The sequence below is a fragment of the Thermobia domestica genome, chromosome 5 (assembly GCF_964235325.1).
Source record: "Thermobia domestica chromosome 5, izTheDome1.hap1.1, whole genome shotgun sequence".
NCBI lineage: Eukaryota > Metazoa > Arthropoda > Insecta > Zygentoma > Lepismatidae > Thermobia > Thermobia domestica.
The window spans coordinates 236,990,545-237,010,171 of record NC_137458.1 but is presented as its reverse complement, the minus strand read 5'-3'; the positions used below and the strand labels follow the sequence as shown (position 1 = coordinate 237,010,171).

General features: G+C 37.6%; 1 protein-coding gene across 4 annotated transcripts in view; it reads left to right on the top strand.

Moving 5' to 3' along the window:
• The window catches only part of LOC145686466 (high-affinity choline transporter 1-like), a 153,919-nt gene that overhangs the window by 96,543 nt on the left and 37,749 nt on the right, over positions 1-19,627 (top strand). For 3 of the 4 annotated variants that reach the window (XM_081759801.1, XM_081759802.1, XM_081759804.1), the window contains exon 2: positions 11,477-11,686. In XM_081759801.1, the coding sequence (XP_081615927.1) occupies positions 11,491-11,686 (196 nt within the window). In that variant the 5' untranslated portion in view covers positions 11,477-11,490. Of the gene's footprint in view, positions 1-5,777; positions 5,860-11,476; positions 11,687-19,627 lie in introns of all 4 variants that reach the window. The other variant, XM_081759803.1, reaches the window with a different exon arrangement.

Genomic DNA, 19,627 nt, shown 5'->3' with positions numbered 1-19,627 from the left:
AATAAATCAAATGGTCAATGAAAGATCTGATAAATTTATGGACTTTATATACAGATATTGTATAACAACAATAATAAAAAAAATAGTAAAACTAGTTTCTGTTTCATTTTTTTTTTTTTCAATTTATTTGATTCTTAGAGTTAGCTCGTGTTTACGTACCCGGAACTGAATTTCGTCCATCCTTGCCCTCCAGAATGTCTGGCGCCTATTTGTGAGAAAGAACTGCTCAGTGGTCAGGGGAGTAAAAATCAATGTGTTCCGTTCTTCGAGGAAGAAGGTGTTGTAATCTGACATTGACTTTGACGTTGCTTCCTACTGAATGCCTACCTTCTGCGTAGATTAGTTTCGATTTCTCTATCGCTTACCTTGTGGAGGTCATCAAAATAATTCATGCGCGTCGTTTATAACATTTTAGTTCTCCATCGGCTTTGTGAAATAATAATGATACGAATAAATTTCTTTTTCTAACATTTTTCAGAAGAGCTAAATTCAGCTACGAGTAAGAAAATATGTGTCACACTATTTTTGTATGTTGTTGTTTAAAGTGTCGGAATGTCCAGTTTCATGCTTTAACAATATTTAGTGAACAGGCTTTTACACTATAAATTTTTGTCCGCGACGAAGTGGCAAAATCAAACTGTGAGGCAGCGGTACTAGGACACTTTGCTGACTGACGGACGTGCCCTACACAAGAATAATATGTAATCAAAATTTAACTTTACCTTATTACTGGAGGGCACTGGCCAACTGCGAAGGAAAGGGGGATGCAAACTCCCCATGGAATATACTCTATTAGCGAATGCGCAGATATCAGTTATAAATAATTGTTTACTTCTCTCTTTGTATTAGGTGCCATATTGTCTTAGAGGAAGATGATGCTGTCCACCTCTGGTCCGAAGATTCCCTGGGTCGATGTCAGGCAATATGAGTTCGCGATGGACAACATCGTGCCTGTGTTTTTTTAGTGTTTTCGCCTCTCCTTACACATTATCATTCCACCAATTCTTCCATAATCATTCACTTCCATTAATCGTCTGTCTCCTTTGGCCTAAAGAGCGTAAATGGGGGACGTAAAACTAGAGAGAGAGAGAGAGAGAGAGAGAGAGAGAGAGAGAGAAAGGATCATATCCATTCGAAGTTGAAATATTAGTAGACTATATAAACTATGTGTTGAAATTCCGAAAAATACTTTCTAATTGTAGTATAATCAAGAGAAAAACTAAAAAGAAAATGCTTAAAAGAAGTGTGTAACTAGACTATTGACCGGTGAGATGTTCGTCGCTTGCTGAAAATTCCACTGTTATATTTCTACCGAAGCATATGGGTTAGGCATCAAGGCTCACTTGTATGAATATTTCGGCAGGGACATCACAGGTAAATTCCGCATCCCCAAATCCAATTGAACCCAGAATCTAAGAAGGAGTTTACGGCATTATTTTTGGTTAGTAAAGCCAGTTGAAATCGATCTTTTGGAGAGATTAGTCAAGATTAAACCTTTCCTTGTGTTGATGGTCTTGTGTTGCCATAGCCTCTTGCAGCAGAACATGCATTGTGACAACCAGTGTTTCTTTTAGGAAAAAAAATGTTCCCCGGGGAGGCACATTTAGTATATATATATTCGGAGGAGCAGATATTATTTTCATACGGTACTATTCTATTTATTATTATATTATAGACGTATCATTTTGGTCTCCTCGGGAGGACACTCTCAAACTTCCAGGGGAACAGTACCCCCCAAAAACCTGTCTGAAAGAAATACTGGTGACAACCATGTATAGCGGTAGACGAATTATGTGGCGCGGAGTTGTTCCTTCTATGGTCTCAGATCATTAATTAGTTGTTCATGGCACAATGATGAACGCGTAAAAGTTTACTGTAGCGCCATGAATCTGTAATGTTTCCAACCAGAGGAGCTTCATTCAGCTACAGAAAGTTTATAAAAGAATTAATGTATTAGATAAGTTTCTTTCTCTTGGCATGTCTAAGAACCACCACTTTTTCAACAATCTAAGGCAGGGTTTCTCAACCTAGGGGTAGCTAGAATGTTTCATAGGAGTCGCGAAGATAAGTGGAAGAGATAAATATAATTAGAATCTAATAATGGAAAATATTTTTAAATATTATTTTGAATATTGTTCTGATAGGCATATTTTTATTTTTATACATAAGAACAACAAAATATAGGTCTACTAAACGTTTTCAACACGTGTAGAGTTGTTTAAAGCCAATTTAAATGAAAGAAGTATGATATGAAACTAATGAGAACTGCATATTGAAATACCAGAAAAATACAAATGCAACAAAACGCATATTGAAATACAATTAAAAGTGAAAGCTAATTAGATGCTAGATCATGATTGATTTCAATTTTCGTGACGCACATTATCAAGTCATTTAAAATATTCAATAGTTTTCTTAATAATGTCCAAGTTGTTTAACCAATATTAGAAATCACTTTTTTATATATATATATATATGACCCAAAATTAAGGGAGTTATGAGGTTTTAAAATTTTCAAACGTCCTCTATTTTGATACAGTATGACGGATCAGTTTCGATAATTGTAATATGAATGAACTGGTCAAGTTTGGTTTCAATCCATTCGCTTTTAGGAAAGTTACTGTATCCACTATATACAAGAAATGGATTCTACTATTATAGAAATAGATAGGTATCGTGAAATCTCTGCAATAAGTAGGTCCTATATTAAATCTCCCACATAGGCTTATTACAAACCAGAAATTATAAGGGGATCGCTGGCAAGAGGATGTGATAAAATGGGGGTCGTGATAGGAATTAGGTTGAGAACCACTAATCTAAGGCAATACCAGATGTCAGTTTCAGCGTCTATTACAGTGTCATTTGAAGTAAAAAATACCTCGGTATTCGCCCGTTGAATCCATTGAGTCTCTGATCTCTGAACTGAAACGTAAGATCAGGGCCAGACCAATTCACGTTTAATATCTGAGCCTGAATCAAAGAAACATTACGCAAGAATGCCGGAATATACAATTTAAATCTTTTTCGTTCAACTGGTGGATCCGACTGGCTAGCGTGATCGCAGCACGTGGTGGTACGATTGGCGAGATAATGATATCATCGGGCTCTCCTCGATATGTCAAAATAAATTATCTTTTGCGTATAATAATAATAATAATAATAATAATAATAATAATAATAATAATAATAATAATAATAATAATAATAATAATAATAATAATAGTGTTTCCAAGCTTTAAATTTTAACAAACTTAAATTTAAATATTTCTGCTAAGGATGTATCGTTTCTTTTCTATAAGATACTAGCAGCGTTCACCCCGCTTCGCTGCGGTCACCCCGGAACGCAATAAACTTTGTTACTTAGATAATTTTTACTTTTTCGCTTTCAAGTGATATGATAAAAACCATAGAAGATTGCACTAATGTTAACATTATATCGCCTGTCATTTATGTTAACCCGCCCCGCTTCGCTGCGGTCACCCCAACCCGTCCCGCTTCGCTGCGGTCATCCCGGAACGCAATAAACTTTGTTACTTAGATAATTTTTACTTTTTCGCTTTCAAGTGATTTATAGCGCCTGTCAGTTATGTTAACCCGCCGAGTCACAGGGTCATGCGGGTTGCATATAAATACGTTTATTTTTATACCTATGATGAACTAATAACAAAGGATTTGTACGTATGGACACCTGAATGGTCAATTATCTCAAGACACTGGTAATTGAAAATTAAAGTGATATGATAAAAACCATCTAGGGTCCACATCCTAACAACCCCCCAAAAATGAAAGAAATCGGTTCAGCCGTATTAGCGTGATGAGCGGACAAAGGATTTTTTGTACGTATTGACACCTGATTGGTCAATTATCTCAAGACACTGGTAATTGAAAATTAAAGTGATATGATAAAAACCATCTAGGGTCCAAATCCTAACAACCCCCCAAAAATGAAAGAAATCGGTTCAGCCGTATTAGCGTGATGAGCGGACAAAGGATTTTGTGCGTTCTCTTTTATATATATAGATCGGAGTAATATTAATAGAGGTGTGCAAATTAATATCTGGATAATGTAGCCATTTTACAAACTTAGTTCTTATAAACGTGATGTTATTAATTCTATTCTTTAATACAGCTTTCACTCCAGCTCCGGAGAACATAGTAGCTTAGTGTTAGAGCACTTATCTCTAGTGCGAGGGGTCCCTGATTCGATTCCCGGCAATGCAAGTTTGTGGTGGACAGCATCGTGCCTGTGGGCTTTCTTGAGGTTCTTCCGTCTCCTCCCAAATTCTCATACCAGCAGTTGTTTGTTAATCATTCACTTTAATTAATAATTCGTCTCCTGTAGCGTAAAGGGCGCCCTAGGAGTTTGCCAATCAATTACTAGGATTGAACAGAGAGTGCACACGTCAGAGCTGAACGCTCTACCACTCAGCTCCACCATAGATCTGTATAAAGTGAAGAACATAATTAGTAACATAACACTTTAAATCAATATAATTAAATAAGGTAATTATAAAGTGCTAATTAATCAAGTTAGTTGTGGTTACCACGCGTACAGTAGACTAGATAGTTCTAATGTATGCTTACTATTGTGTGACTAGTAAGTTGTGTTGTTCGCAGAATGAAATATTGAGTTTATTTTGAGAGTTTATTGAGTTGGTTTTTTATAGTATTCTATTTTCAGCAATATGTATGTAGCATAAGATCTAATAATAATCAGTGGATTGCATTATTCTGTAAGATTTTATTATATTTCTTCATAGAGAGTTAGTCTATTGATCCATCTGACGCAGGGTTGTCCTACTGACCTTGCATGGTCTCTTCTAATAAATGGGTTTCTTCCGCACGAAATGATCTAGAAATGTCACACGTATAGAGATTTTTTTTTTTTTAATTTTATTCTGCTGTTATGAAGTTTCCTTATTGTCACTCCACGTTTTCAATACACGTTTCTTGAACAATCAACGTATTAAAGTAAAATAGTAAAAAGTTTTCAAAAACTAAATAGTTCATGATATAAACAGAATATTCTGTTTTTCTTGCTAGGATTATTAGGATGACGATTTCGGTACAATCAAAATTTGTAATATGTTCTCAATTTACTTGAAATGTTTATTTCAGTGTTGGAAATTAGAAATTTCAAGTTTTTGTATGCTGTCTCAACTTTATTACTCATCAAATAACAATGAATTTAAATTTGCTTTGATCATACGTTGACAGTATGATGAAACAGTATTTTTTAAGGCCCATTCATATGAATGGGGAATTATTTTTTGTGAGATTTTTTAAAAGTTGTTATTATTTGATTTACTGACTTCTTGATGTCTTTTTAAATATGCGGTTAGCGTACGCGCCTTTGGCGTGGAAGACCCGGGTTCGATTCCCGGCGGGAGCTCTTGTGGTTCGGATTTCACGTTAATCAGTAGGTCCACGTCTCATATAGCCTCGTTGATGAACGGGAACGTTAAACTTAAAATCAACTCAACTGTTTTAAAATATGTCTTATTCGTAAAGATTAAATTTTGTTTTATATATATGATTAAATTATTCATTAATCAAATTTAATGAGCATTAAATTTATATACGAGAAGTGATCAGAAAGTAAGGTTACAAAGACTGCAATGAGATGTGTACATATTATTTCATACAACAAATAGTACATACTTAGTAGTATTATTATTTTTCGACATAGTCTCCATATCGGTTAAGGCACTTATTGTATCGTCGGATGAGTTTGAAGATTCCCTTCTGATAAAAATCCTGTTCTTGCGTTTTTTCAGCCGCATTTGTCAGGAAATGTTTCACTTCATCGTCTGAAGAGAAGCGACGGCCTCGTAGATGCTCCGTCAAGTGTGGTAACAGGTGAAAGTCGCTTGGAGCGATGTCCGGGCTGTAGGGAGGGTGGTTGATGATGTCCCAGAGAAACTGCTTCAACAGCGTAGTAATGTCGGTGACGTTTTCTCTACCAGCTGCAAACCTTCGACACCATTCTGCGACATGCTGACGAGACCTTACAATTTCTCTATAAATCTCTTCCAGCTTTCAGTGAATTTCAGCCGCGGATAGATGTTTCGCCCACAGAAATCAGCTTCTTCACAATACCAGTTTTTCAAACGAGTCGCCATTTGTGTTTACTTGACAACTAGCGCTGTAGGTGGCGCTGTGGCTGAAACTACACAGTTGCCATACACACTCCTTATTCCTCTATAACAAACTAAACTCCAGAAATATAACCTTAGTGCATGATCCTTTCTCGTATAATTCAAATTCATTTCGTAAAAGCAAGCGGCATATAAATAGACTTGAAGAAGAAATCAATAAAATCTTATAATAAAAACTCCAGATGGTCTCAAAATCAGAAAAATAATTTCCTATGAAAATCAATGGGATAAAAAGTAAGGATGGCATAGCTATTCAATACAATAATTCGAATAATAATAATGATAATAACTTATTGTTATCAACATTGTTAGCGTAAGTCATTGCATATTACAGATCTTCCGGCTTTAACATAAACTATTACTGGGAATCCATTGGGATAAGCCATTATCAATATTTATATTCCCTAAAATTCTCTTCATTTATAGCATAGAGCACTTGCACCTGCGTAATTCTTCAAGTTCTGTTTAACAAGCAAAAAATCTTCGTTAATCAGGAATGGTAGAAAAAACTTCATATAACCAAAGATATCTTGACTTATTGGTTTAGGTCCTAATACTTCTTTCCCGCTGATCTGGTGGCTAGCACGTTCGTCTTTGGTAAATATGGTCCCGGGTTCGATTCCCGGTGGGAGAGCACAAACACTCATTTTCATAATTATTCACTTTTATTAATTATTCATCTCCTTTATCTAAAGGGCATAACCGTCGGACATTAAATAAAAAAAAATAATTTATTAGTTTACTCATCAATTATATAACGCCGCTTTTCCATTCGAATTTTCGAAGTAAAGAAAATTATCGATTATTACATATCGCAACTTCTTATGTTTCAGTGCTGCGATGAAACGTTTTTCTTCTACTAGACATTTATCTTTCTCTCCTTGCTTTCCGACCCCATATATTCCGTTCGCGAACCTCCTAGGACAAACCCGACCACGACGTTGAGTAACTCCAATTTAAATTACGAATAAATAGAAAACTGTAAAAATAATTTGTAAAAGCTTGTGTTCGCGTAATACAGGCTGCAAATTTACTCACCACGATATTCAGTAGGACGTCGATAATCCGAACGTCAAAAATCTGAATGCGGCCAGTAAAAGCTTTTTATATTTTGTCTTAGCGCTAGCGATAAACAAACAATACGATTGTCCGTCGGTGTTGTGTGAAGGCAGTGTTTTTACAAAACCTCATGTAATTGTTTCTCATACATATTTTTATTTTTAATTTCCCTTAGTCCTATACAAGTAAAGTTTTAAGTGTGATTTACAATAACAGTGTAATTTAGTGTACGAACAGGTTCTTCAGAAACATTAAATGTAAGTAGCCTTACGTACGGTATTGTAATTACTATATGTACTGTATAACTATTGTATCGATAAAAGGACATACCTTACAGTATAGTTAGAATAAATGTCATTTTCTTGGTCATTTTCGAAAATCCGAACAATTTGAAAATCCGAACTACCTGTGGTCCCAAGTAGTTCGAATTTTCGACTTCCTAGTGTAAAAGAAATCGAATGCTTTGTTGACATTTGATCATACATGGTTATTTCACCGGTGTCAATAGAAAGAGTTACATCTGGACATGTTTAAACGGAGCTTTTGTCTTGGCTATCCACTATACACACGTCATAATCAATGAGAGTGACGTACATAATTCTTGCTGAAATATACTCAAAGAGGAGGAATAGTGGATGAAAACCAAATCTAAGTAAAAAGAGATTGTCAAGAAAACGTAGTTAATGCCACAGAACTCACTGCAGAACTCAATAATAAGTATCTGGGACGACCAATTTCTGTAATCATAAACACATGCCATAACTTTAAGGTCTGTGGTCGGATCAGATTGCGATTTTCCGCTTGATGCCGGTTTCAACAATCTGCATCAAAAAGTCATTCCCCATCAACTGTAACACCCTATGCATTGCAGTTTGTGGTTCTTTGTAAGCATTTGGAAATCCTTTTGCACTGCTTGCAATATCCAATCTTATTCACTTAGTCGATGCTTATATTGAAAATCCTATGGAGACAGATCGAGTGCTTTAATAGGGTGCAGCGTTTTACCACTTTTTTTTCTCGGAACGAAATGTAATACCTGGCGAAAGTGGCCAACCCACATGGACATTACAGGTATAGATTTTTTTTTTTTTTTTCAAATCGGATAATATCTTCTGTGAGAACTATTGCCTTAAAGTTTCAAAATTTCACTGAAAATTAGAAAAAATACCAAAGTTCTTCATGAATTTTAGTTATGTTAAAGTAAACATTTTTTTGGTTAAATACATGTTAGTTGCTTAGAAATCTGACATTGAAGTATAAAAATGCCTGTTACGTGCCCTTGGGGGGATAGGGATGCCTTCTCTGGGGCCAGAAAAAGGGGCAAATTCAGTACATTTAAGCGGTTGTGCAGGTCCTCGCTCACCTGGTCATATAGCCTGTCCAAGCGTCCCAGAGTCTACCACGTGGAGGTGGCTGCACCTAGTGCTCCTGCGCCAGCCCTACCCAACCATATATAGGGGCGGATGAACTAATCCAATTCGTCACTGTCAGGAAAAATTGTCACAAATTGGGACTTTGATTGCAATTTAGACACAGCTTGCCTAGAAAGTAAGGTTGACCTGATTATCCCGTCCCTAGCATCACTTCCACATACTCGAGAGGCTGCTTCAGTGACTAATTTCACTATCTGTTTTACTGCTATCGTGTGGCATGGATAGACGGTGGAGGACTATTCTGGCACAGTGTTGTCAGAAAGTGAAAGTTTGTCCATGAGCCATTTGTTTGATACCGTCCTTAGAACTAGTGGTACAGTTATTGAAACATCAGTGCTTTCCCAAAACATCATTTCAGTGTAATCTTTCGCCTCAAAATTCAGTCTGGGAATGATGTTATATCTAATAGTGTTATGAAGATTCTCTGCTTCGTGTTTTCGAGCACTAAGAATCTTATGTAATGCATCTTGTCGGACAGCAAGTAGACCATCAGTCATCATGGTGAAAAGAACATTCTCTGGGAGTGCGAGAAATGCATTCGTCTGAATGGATGAACGGATTACAGCCTGGTATTCATTTGGTAAGTATCTAGACCTATGAATGGTCTCAAAGACGTGACGAGGACCATTAGTAATGGAAGACTTGAGATAAGTATCTCAGGTCTTTACTGAGTTTTCTAAGCTCTTCTGACTATGATGAGGTAAGTCACATTTTATTGGTTTGAATGACACTACTGGAAGCTTTTCACAGTCAGATAGTTTTGAACCTATGGGACCTGTGTAAGAATAGGAGCTTGAATTAGCGCCAATATGCGTGAAGAGAGCTCGGAAAGGCAGTTCATTAAAATGCAAGAGACAAATAGCCTGTTAGTTATTTTAATTTTCGACGAATACCTCCCTTCCAACCAGTGTTAGTGTTTGTTCCATCACACCCAAGAACCTCTACTTCATCAAAGCCACCTTCGATTTGGTTCATGATGTACTCGAAAATAGCCGTGGTCCTGTCATGGCCACAGCCAGAGGATTGAGAGTTAGGTTCAGCCACAAGTGATAAGCGCTCTTCTCTAACGATGCCTGCGTGTGTTTTAGTGTCTTCCCTTTGACCATCAAAGTATAGACTTTTAATGGGATCATCATTTCTAGAACTTACTTTTAAATTCCGAGCAACTTTAAGTTTCGCACGCCTTATTTTGCTCCTGTCCACAATTAAAGCAGAGTTATGTTTGCTAGATTGTTGAGAGGTTATAATTCCAGCCTTTAAAGCTGCCTGAAGCACAGCTGATGTTATATGTTCCACAGCCCTTTCGCTTGCATTGTATCTCAGAGCAATCATAGCAGTTTGTCAAATCTAGCTTCGGTTTAGATGTTCTGTCTCTGGGTTTGGTCTCTTCCTCAGAAGAGCTTTCCTCTGCTTTCTCTTCAAGGTCTGCTTCATTGTCACTGAAGTCATTTTTGTGATATAATAAATAATATTGACTGTTTTTAAAAAAAGAAATACAGAATTTTCTGTGAAAATAGTGTTTAGCAAACTATTATCTCTAACGGCCAATTCGTATGAGCTGAATGCAACAGTAACCAAATATAGCGCTTGAGAAATGGCGCCCAATTTGAAGCGTATCCTGCTCGTTCTTGATAGTGACGCTGAGTTACGCAGATCGGGACAGGAGAAGGGCGTTGCAGTATTGTGAAGTGGAGGGGTGGGAGTGTCATGGTGAAAAACAACAATGCTCTGCTACCACTATGAACCAACAGTAGAAGGAAAAGGACGAAAATAGCTGTAGAAACGCTTAATTGTACTGAATTTGCCCCCTTTGCCAGCCCCAGAGTAAGCACCCCTATCCCACCGCAGGGGCATATAACTGGCATTTTGAGACTTGAATGTCAGTTTTCATAGCATCTGGCATGTATAAACCCAAAAATGTGTTTACTTTAACATAACTAAAAATAATGAACAATCTTGGTATTTTTTGTAATTTTCAGTGGAATTTTGAAACTTTGAGGCAATAGTTCTCACAGAAGATATCTGATTTGAAAAAAAAAAAAATCTATACCTGTAATGTCCATGTGGGTGGGCCACTTTTGCCAGGTATTACATTTCGTTCCGAAAAAAAAAGTGGCAAAACGACCCACCCTAGTGCTTTAATCTTATTCACTTTGTCGATGCTTATATTGAAAATCCTATGGAGACAGATCGAGTGCTTTTTCTTCTATCGCTGCGAATTGCTTCCTCCAACACAAACCACAGGGGTTTCGTGTGGACAGAATTCGTCTGTTATTCCCTGATGTCCAACACGAGACATTCAGCTCCAGTCTATGGCAGTAGTCTTGGAGGAAGGCGCATTTTTTTTTTTTTTTTTTTTTTTTGCCACACTTATTTTTGAAGGGATTTGATAATTACGATCATGATTTATTGATTATTCCTGGAAAGAGACAAATCATATACAAAAGATTCCTGACGGAAATCATTAGTAAGTTTTGGTACAACATATTCCTAAATCATTACATGAATTGCTTCACACAGTCACATTATATTTCATGAACGGATTACACAAACGTACACTTGGTCTACTTCTTTGACTCTATTATCTTTCAGACTTCCTCAATAATTGCAAATATATTAGGTTTTTGTTTGGATTGATTTTACACGTAGAAAATGCATTTGCTATAAAAGAAAAAGAGTACAAATATACTTTGCTTGAGTATCCGAAGTAGCGCCTCTTGAGATTTCAAGTTGGAAAATAACTTTGTGGAATGCCATGATATTATCGAGCGTGTGGATTTCAAATAATTTCTGAAGTTAATTATTATTTTTTTGCTTTTTTTCCAGAGTGGAAGACAATCATGGGTGACTCAATCTCAGCCAATACAGAGCTCGACATTGTTGGTCTGTGTGCCATTTTGGTCTTCTATCTCCTTGTTTTTGTGGCTGGAATTTGGACTTCTAAGAAGAAAGGAGTATTGAACCCAGAAACCAGTGATGACCTTCTTCTGGCCGGCAGACATATTGGTCTTGTAGTTGGAATTTTTACTCTATCAGGTACATAAATATTGTCTATTGGCAGAAAGCGTTTAAAGATTACAGTATATTTCAATTCAAGTAAGTGAAACTGATATCCGATTGTAAAACAATGTTTCTTAAACTCTGCATTTATACATACATGTATTATAAGTCTTTGACCAGGTAATGGCGACTGCTTTGAAACAAATGCAGAGTATGAGAATTAAATTTGTCATATCTGTAGTTTCGTGTGAAGAAGAAAAAAACTTGTGAACCAAAGGTTTAAGAACAACTCATGTTATTAATATAAACTTTGCCAAAGATTAACTTATATCATCATAAAAGAAATATGAAAGACTTTTTGAAACGAAAAAAAATAAAATACAACTTTGCAAGCGGAGGCAAAGAAACCTAACGTAAGCATACTAAAGACGAATCATTTATAGCGTAGTGATCGTGGCTCAGTGGTCAAGGCGCTTGGCCAGTAATCTGGAGGTTCTTGGATCGAATCCACGTCGGGCAAAGTTTTTTTTTTTTTTTACTTTAGGAAGTTTTATGGTGATTGATCGGCGATGACACACGTTTTATTATATATTCAGATATTTGAATACTCGGACGTTTCAATACTTGAACTACCAAATCTTCAAGAGTAATAATAGTTATAATTATCTCGTAGAAGATTAAAAATTAGAAACTTATTATCGCTCAGGTCGTGCCATTACAAGCAGAAACGTGACATTGGGCAAAAAATATATCGGTTTTGTTTAATATTGAATTTCTCATCTCGATTCTAAAACAAAACAAACAAAATCGGGAAGAGAATTAACATTTTACATTCGAGACGGGACAAGGCTAACTCAAATTATGGTCTCGCTTTGGAGATGAGAATCGAGACGAGGCGAAAAGTCTCTCCCACCTATGACAGTAATTAGATGCAGATAAGATCGTCAAATTTAGAAAATACTCAGAACATCCATACTATCTCCACCAAGTAGCAAAACAACAAAAACGCTTCTGTCATACATTTACAAATATATAAAATACTTCTCTTGTTGTCTTCTTGAATACGACTGCAACTTGAATCCGATCATTGATATAAACTTCCTGCAAGTTGTCCGGAAAGAAAAGGATTCGAATACGTAACGAAAACAAAGGACGTCGATAGAACAATAAGTCAGTTTGCAGTGATTTGGATTTGAGTTTAGCGTCCCATTAGCAGCGAGACTTTGTGAGACGTGAACTTACAGCTTAACAAAGGATCCGAGACACATGAGCTTGTGCCGGGAATCGAATCCGGGTCTCCCACGCCAAAGGCGCGTAGGCTATCCACATAACCACTAGGTTGCTCAGCAGGCCCGTATCCAGGCCTCCCTAAATTTTTACTGGCCTCGCTAAAATTTTCACGGTTGGCTTGCAAATGAACTATAATATGGTGATGAACCATAATATGGTTGGATCGCCCCCCCCCCTACATTTTTTGGCTGGCTACGGACCTGGAGCTCACGCGGGAGGGCTCCACAAGTTGTCGCTAAAATCTGATTGCCACATAGCACAGCTGATAGAGCATCATGAGAAATGAAAATGAACAAAATTTAAGGTGCTATGGACCAGAAGGATAGGAGCTACGGGACTTCTTCAAAATTTGAATATGCAACAAAATTATAGGCTATCATGAAATTTAGTACGTTTAAAGTAAATATCTTCAAAACCGTTAAAGCAATCAAAACAAAAGTTGCACAACATAATGAGAACAAAATGCCCTATCGAAAATCACAAACAGTGTTGCCATAGGTGAAGCAGTGTTGCCAACTTAGCATAAAATATTTTATTTGAAATAGCACCATATACAAGTGTGCACAGATTTAAAATGCACTATTATCACTGAACAAAACAGTGAAGTGTAGTGGTACAGTGTTGCACACTATTGGAGCTACTTGGGCTGAAAATGTACAATGGAGAAGTCTGATGTGGCAACAGATGGTGATAAAAGACTCTGGGTCTCATACTATGAATTTAGTTCAAATGCATAACACAGATAGTATAGCATAGCAAAATGTCAGAAGTGTCACAAAATATTGATGTATTTGAAAAGGGAAATTGAGTGATGCCATTTTTACGTCCTGTGTCGAAGCAATATAGGAGTGTAAAGTGGGATCCGAATCACTATGAAAGGGAAGGATTACAATGAAATGTAAGGAGAAAAGTACAACAAAAACATGTCCGAGGCGGGATTGGAACCCGCGATGCCTAATATGTCGGTTGTCTAGCCTTCTAGACTACACGGCTATCCTGACCGACTAAAAGCGAAAAGAGGTAGTAATAAAATATTTCCAATGTGAGTATGGTAATATTACAGTGTACAAACATAATTATATGGTATGTAGGAGAGGAAATAAAAGAATATGTCACTCAACACGGAAGACAGAAACCAAGAAAGTACTTTTCCAAATATTGATAAGATAACTGAGAACCAGTTTACAAAATTAGAAAAAACGTATTTCTTTCCTCGCGTGTATAATTTTGTTTTCGCGAGTTGTCTGCTTATTCGTCGGGGCTACAGAAGTATAATGTAAAATCCTCACTTGTTTCTAATGTATTCCTTTATTACGGTACCCTTTCTTGCCACATATCAGGCTTCTCCATTGTACATTTTTAGTACATGTAGCTCCAATAGTGTGCAACACTGTACCATTACACTTCACTGTTATGTTTAGTGATAATAGTGCATTTTAAATCTGTGCACACTTGTACCAGGTTATCATAAAACAAGTATCGTTGTTCAGAGAACTCTGGAGACGTAACTACTCAACAGAATGCAACCAAACTTGGTAGAAACATATTTGGGAACATGCAGAGGCGATTGGTGTAGAAAACAAAATTAGTTTCGATTTTCGCCACCAGAGGTAATTGTGATGCTGTACAACGCCATGTCAATGCAGCGTAGAAGAAAAACAACACTAGTGATGCAAAATAATAAGACAGGCTGTAATTACCTCTCCAGGTGCTTACTCACGTCCGCATGTGTTTCAGTGATACAGGTTTGAGCGCCACCAAGTCCCAGAAGTGAGTTGAGTTGATTTTAGTTTAGCGTCCCTTTCAGCAGCGAGGCTATATGAGACGTGGACCTACTGATTAACGTGGAATCCGAACCACATGAGCTCCCGCCGGGAATTGAACCCGGGTCTCCCACGCCAAGTCCCAGAAGTGAATTGATGGTGATCCGATGTTGGTTCTTCCCACTCTTTGCCTTGTCTTCAAGCGGTCCCGGGTTCGATTTCCAGTGAAGACAAAAGTGAGTCGGATCCCATGTTAACCTGTAGGTCCCGTCCTTAGAACATCATCATCATCTTATACGGTACTTGTCACTATGGGCCTTATTCAGAGTCGTTCTGACGCATGATTAGTGCCATACTAAAGAGTTCGAGTAACATATGTTTCCTGCAGTAGTCATGCTTTTAGTATGACGCTAGCCATACGTCAAAACGAATCTGCATAAGGCGGTATGCGTTTTTCTTGTTCAGAGAACTTCACGTCAAAGACCTGCCTTTGGACAGAACCTCATAGCATCATCATCGATCGCCAATAACACATCACTACACCACGGGGTTATTAATAGGAATACAAATCAATGCCATGCGTCGCACGGGGGCATAATTATGGCATTTCTTTCATTGAATATCAATAATATCATTTGTCTTTCATACCACACTCACCGCACTTAAAACTGAACAGAAACACAATAGCCTCTGGAGGCGAGATTTGACACTAATCTTTTCCTGGAATTTTTGAGGGAGCTAGCATATTATGATTACAGGAAAGATAACATTTAACTTCATTTCTGTAAGATGTCCGAGAATTTTAAAGGACGCTTTAGCTCAAAATGTCCCTCCCCGTAAATCCGCCACTGACCACGGGGTATTAATAACGACGGGGTATTCTGCTCTCCTGAAAAATTGCTAGTTACGCCCTTATTCAAATTTACCCCTCAAATGTACTCCTACCTGTTGAATCCTGTCAAGTTTCCAAAGTTCTCTGAACAGCGATACTTATTTTATGATAATCTGGTATATGGTGCTATTTCAAAAAAAAACATTTTATGCTGAGTTGGCAACACTGCTTCACCTATATCAACATTGTTTGTGGTTTTCGATAGGGCATTTTGTTCTTATTATGTTGTGCAACTTTTGTTTTGATTGCTTTAACAGTTTTCAAGATATTTACTTTAAACGTACATAATTCCATTATATAATTTTTTGGATATTCAAATTTTGAAGCCCCGTAGCTCCTATCCTTCTGGTCCATAGCACCTTAAATGTTTATTTCTCATGATGCTCCATCAGATGTGCTATGCGGCAATCAGATTTTAGCGACAATTTGTGGGACCCTGCCGTGTCAGTTTGCACTGAACTGTCAAATGTGTCGCAGTATACAGGGTGTCCATAAAGTCCTGCAGGAAAGTAAAATTATAACTTGGAAACTACGTAATGTATTAATAAATACTTTTTCGTGTACTTACAGAGAGGTTCAAAGTTTTGTTTCAGCTAGTTAAGATTCATCGCCAAACGTCCAATTTTGCACCATTCACGTCCAAACACTCTTGCAGCCTTTTTGGGAAACCAAGAATTGCGTTTTGGCGGTGCTTGTCTGGAATGTTCAAAATCACATAAGTTATTTTGTTCTTGAGATCGTGCAGATTAGCTGGCTTCTGCGAATATACCTTGGTCTTCACGTGTCCCCACAGCCAGTAATCACAAGGCGTCAAATCTGGTAATCTTGCACGCCAAGATGTGGGTCCTCTTCGGCCAATCCATCTCTCCTTAAATTCTTCGTTAAGAAACTGTCGAATTTGAAGGGCACAGTACGGCTTTGTCCCATCCTGTTGCATGTGGACCTCACTAAGGATGCCTAACCTAGTAAGTTCTGGCAAAAGGAATGTCTGTAGCATGTTCAGATAATTGTTACCATTTACCGTCTCTTCCTCGAAGAAAAAAGGGCCGATAATGTGGTCCATTGAAACAGCACACCACACATTGACTTTGAGACTACCCCGCTTGTGCTCCTCGAATTCACCTGGATTTTCCATCCCCAAATTCGGCAGTTGTGCCTGTTGACTTTTCCTGACACATGAAATGTGGCTTCATCTGAAAATATAAATCGAGACAGAAGGTCACCATCTTCTTGTAAGCGGGTAAGCATTGACTCACAGAATTCCATTCTCATGTCACAGTCATCCTCTTTCAGCTCGTGCACAAATTTTAACTTATAGGGCCGGACCTTCAAATTCTTGCGTACGATCTTGTGTAACGTTGACTTCGGTATTCCCGGTTCCAATGACCTACGTTTAAGCGACTTCATTGGACTCCAGGCTACGCTGTCCTGCTGTGAATCACATTGTCACTCGTTCCTGGCCTTCCACTGCGTGGTAAATCTGACACACTTCCCGTTTCTTTGAACTTCTCGTACCACCTCTTGATACTTGTTTCTGCTGGGGGTGTTTTCCCATACGTTGTTTGGATCTTTCTCCGCACTGAAACGCGATATTTTAATTCCGCAAACCACAAAACACATTGTGCTTTTTCTTTAATGGACGCCATCGTAAATCACGTGATTACCAGAGCAAACGTCATCGATCATTGTGGCCAGAACAAAACTTTAAACTTCCCTTCTTTCCACCCCAAAAATATACACTTAAACGTAACGGTTTCAAAGTTTTGGAGTTTTAGTTTCCTGCAGGACTTTATGGACTCCCTGTAGAATATGAAAGGAAAGATTTAATGGCATCAATGGTATTATCTGATGGTGTAAATTTTTGTGGGAATATTTAATGGTGTTAAGATTTAATGTTCCACTTGCCAGCAGCAGACATAAAAGCAATAAGGAATACCACCATCTCGTGTATTTTTGGAGAGGTTACTTCCAATGGACAATTCCCCTTTTCTCCCTTTATTCGTTCGAGTTTCTTCGCTTCCTGGAACATGCAACCACTGGCGTCTCTGGGATGTAAAATTGGGGGGGGGGGGCATAAAAAAGATTTAAATGGTACTACCTAACCCATTTATTATCTATTTATTATCTTTGATTCCATTTGTTACTTTCACGGACCCGCTGAGAACTCAGAACTCTGTTATAATCGTTTCACAGCCTGAATATTATATTCCAAATAGGTCGTTAGTAAATAAATTAAATTAGAATAAAATATGGAATATTTTGTACTTCAAAATATTGGGGGGAGACGTCCCCCTCGTCCCCCCCGCCAGAGACGCCCATGCATACAACAGTAAAAGATATTGTTTCTCTCTCTCTCTCTTTTTTTTTTTTTAAATAGAAATATTAATTATGTAGCTAAACATACAAAGATGTTACAGCATTAAGCCTGCCATATTTTTTCATGAGAATACGGGACACCTTCGATCTCCCCTCCTCCTCCCAAACTCTTCAACATAATCCAATGAACTGTTACTTTGGTTATGAACAACAGTATAATACGCGAAAGTTCCTAAGTTGCAGCTACTTTTCTCTCTTCGTTACCTGCGATTAATTGTACGAGTTACAATGCAACTTCAAAAGAATCGTCTTAAAAAACTCAAGATGACGTTTTATAAGATGCTTTACGGGAAAATAATACGAAAATAATATCATTTTTATTTAAATCAGTGACACAATCTACCTTCAACATTCTTCGCGCGTTTAGCAATATTTATTTGCATGGCTGTATTTGCCAAAATCACGTTTTTCAGTTTAGTCTGATGAGCACTTAGCTGACTTTTCTCCCTGTGTCGTGTGTAATTATCAGCTCCGGATTTATACATGTCTAAACCCTGGAGCCAGGGAAGTCATTTAGGGGGCAGGGAGGGGCAATTGCCCCCCCTGAGTTTGAGATTTCTATAGATTTTATCAATAAAATAGTAGTAAATCAGTGAAATACGCGAAATTTTATCAAGCGGTTTTGCTTCCCCCCCCCCAAGCAAAATCTGAAATGACGCTCCTGCCTGGAGCAAAGCACAATTCCGCGTCCCTAGCCTCTTAAAAAGATAATTTATAATTCTTATTAATTTATCTAATATCTTTCTGGAGAAAACGTCACTCATCTTCCTTGTGCTTGTAGAGGTATAGAAGCACTCAAAGCCATCTATGTTTGCCTGTTTTTTGGCGTTGGAGAATTTTCGTGTTCCCAACAGGAGCAATGTAAAATAGCATTGCAAATTTTGCAATCAACTTCATAGTTCAACTTCGTTGCTTTCAGAAACGGGTACCTTTCCTTCAAAGAAAATGCACTCCAGTTTAGGCATTCTTGGAACACTTCACTTGAATGAATTATCGACAGCTGAGGTCGTGCACTTTATCAAAGACTAGCAGAATATCCGTTTTTCGCACGGAGAGAATACCTTTCATTTTGGACATAATAAGGTGAATTTGGATTTAAACGGCATCGGAAGTGTCACTGTTCGTCTCAGCGACCCCGAAGACTTTGCATTCGACACTAATATCGGTCATTTTTCATCATTTTTCAATATCTTTCCTCCCCTCTCCTAAGTTGAACCGTCAAAGTGAAATGATAAAAACCATCCCAGGCCCGAACCTCATCTATGTGGTAAATTTGGTTGAGATCGGTCTCGTGATCCAAGAGTTATGAAATCACAAACATAATGACTTTCATTTTTATATATTTGGTCTAGGAATTAATTCGTGCGGTTTTACAAAAGATGGCGTAACTAGCTTATTGTCCCATAGTTTCGTTGATGCAAATATGCGTTGAAAACTACTGTCATTGAGCATCTTGTTTAGTATATGTCAGTTGCTTGAAGCGGAAACAACAACATTTTTTCTTCAACTGAAAATGGCGCATTTTGTGCCTGATAAAGTGTTTTTGCGGGGAGTTATTCTTCATTGCTTTAACATGAAGAAAAGTGCTACCGCAAGTCATCATATTTTAGTGGAAGTGTTTAGTGACCATGCTCTAGCTGAGCGAACGTGTCAGAA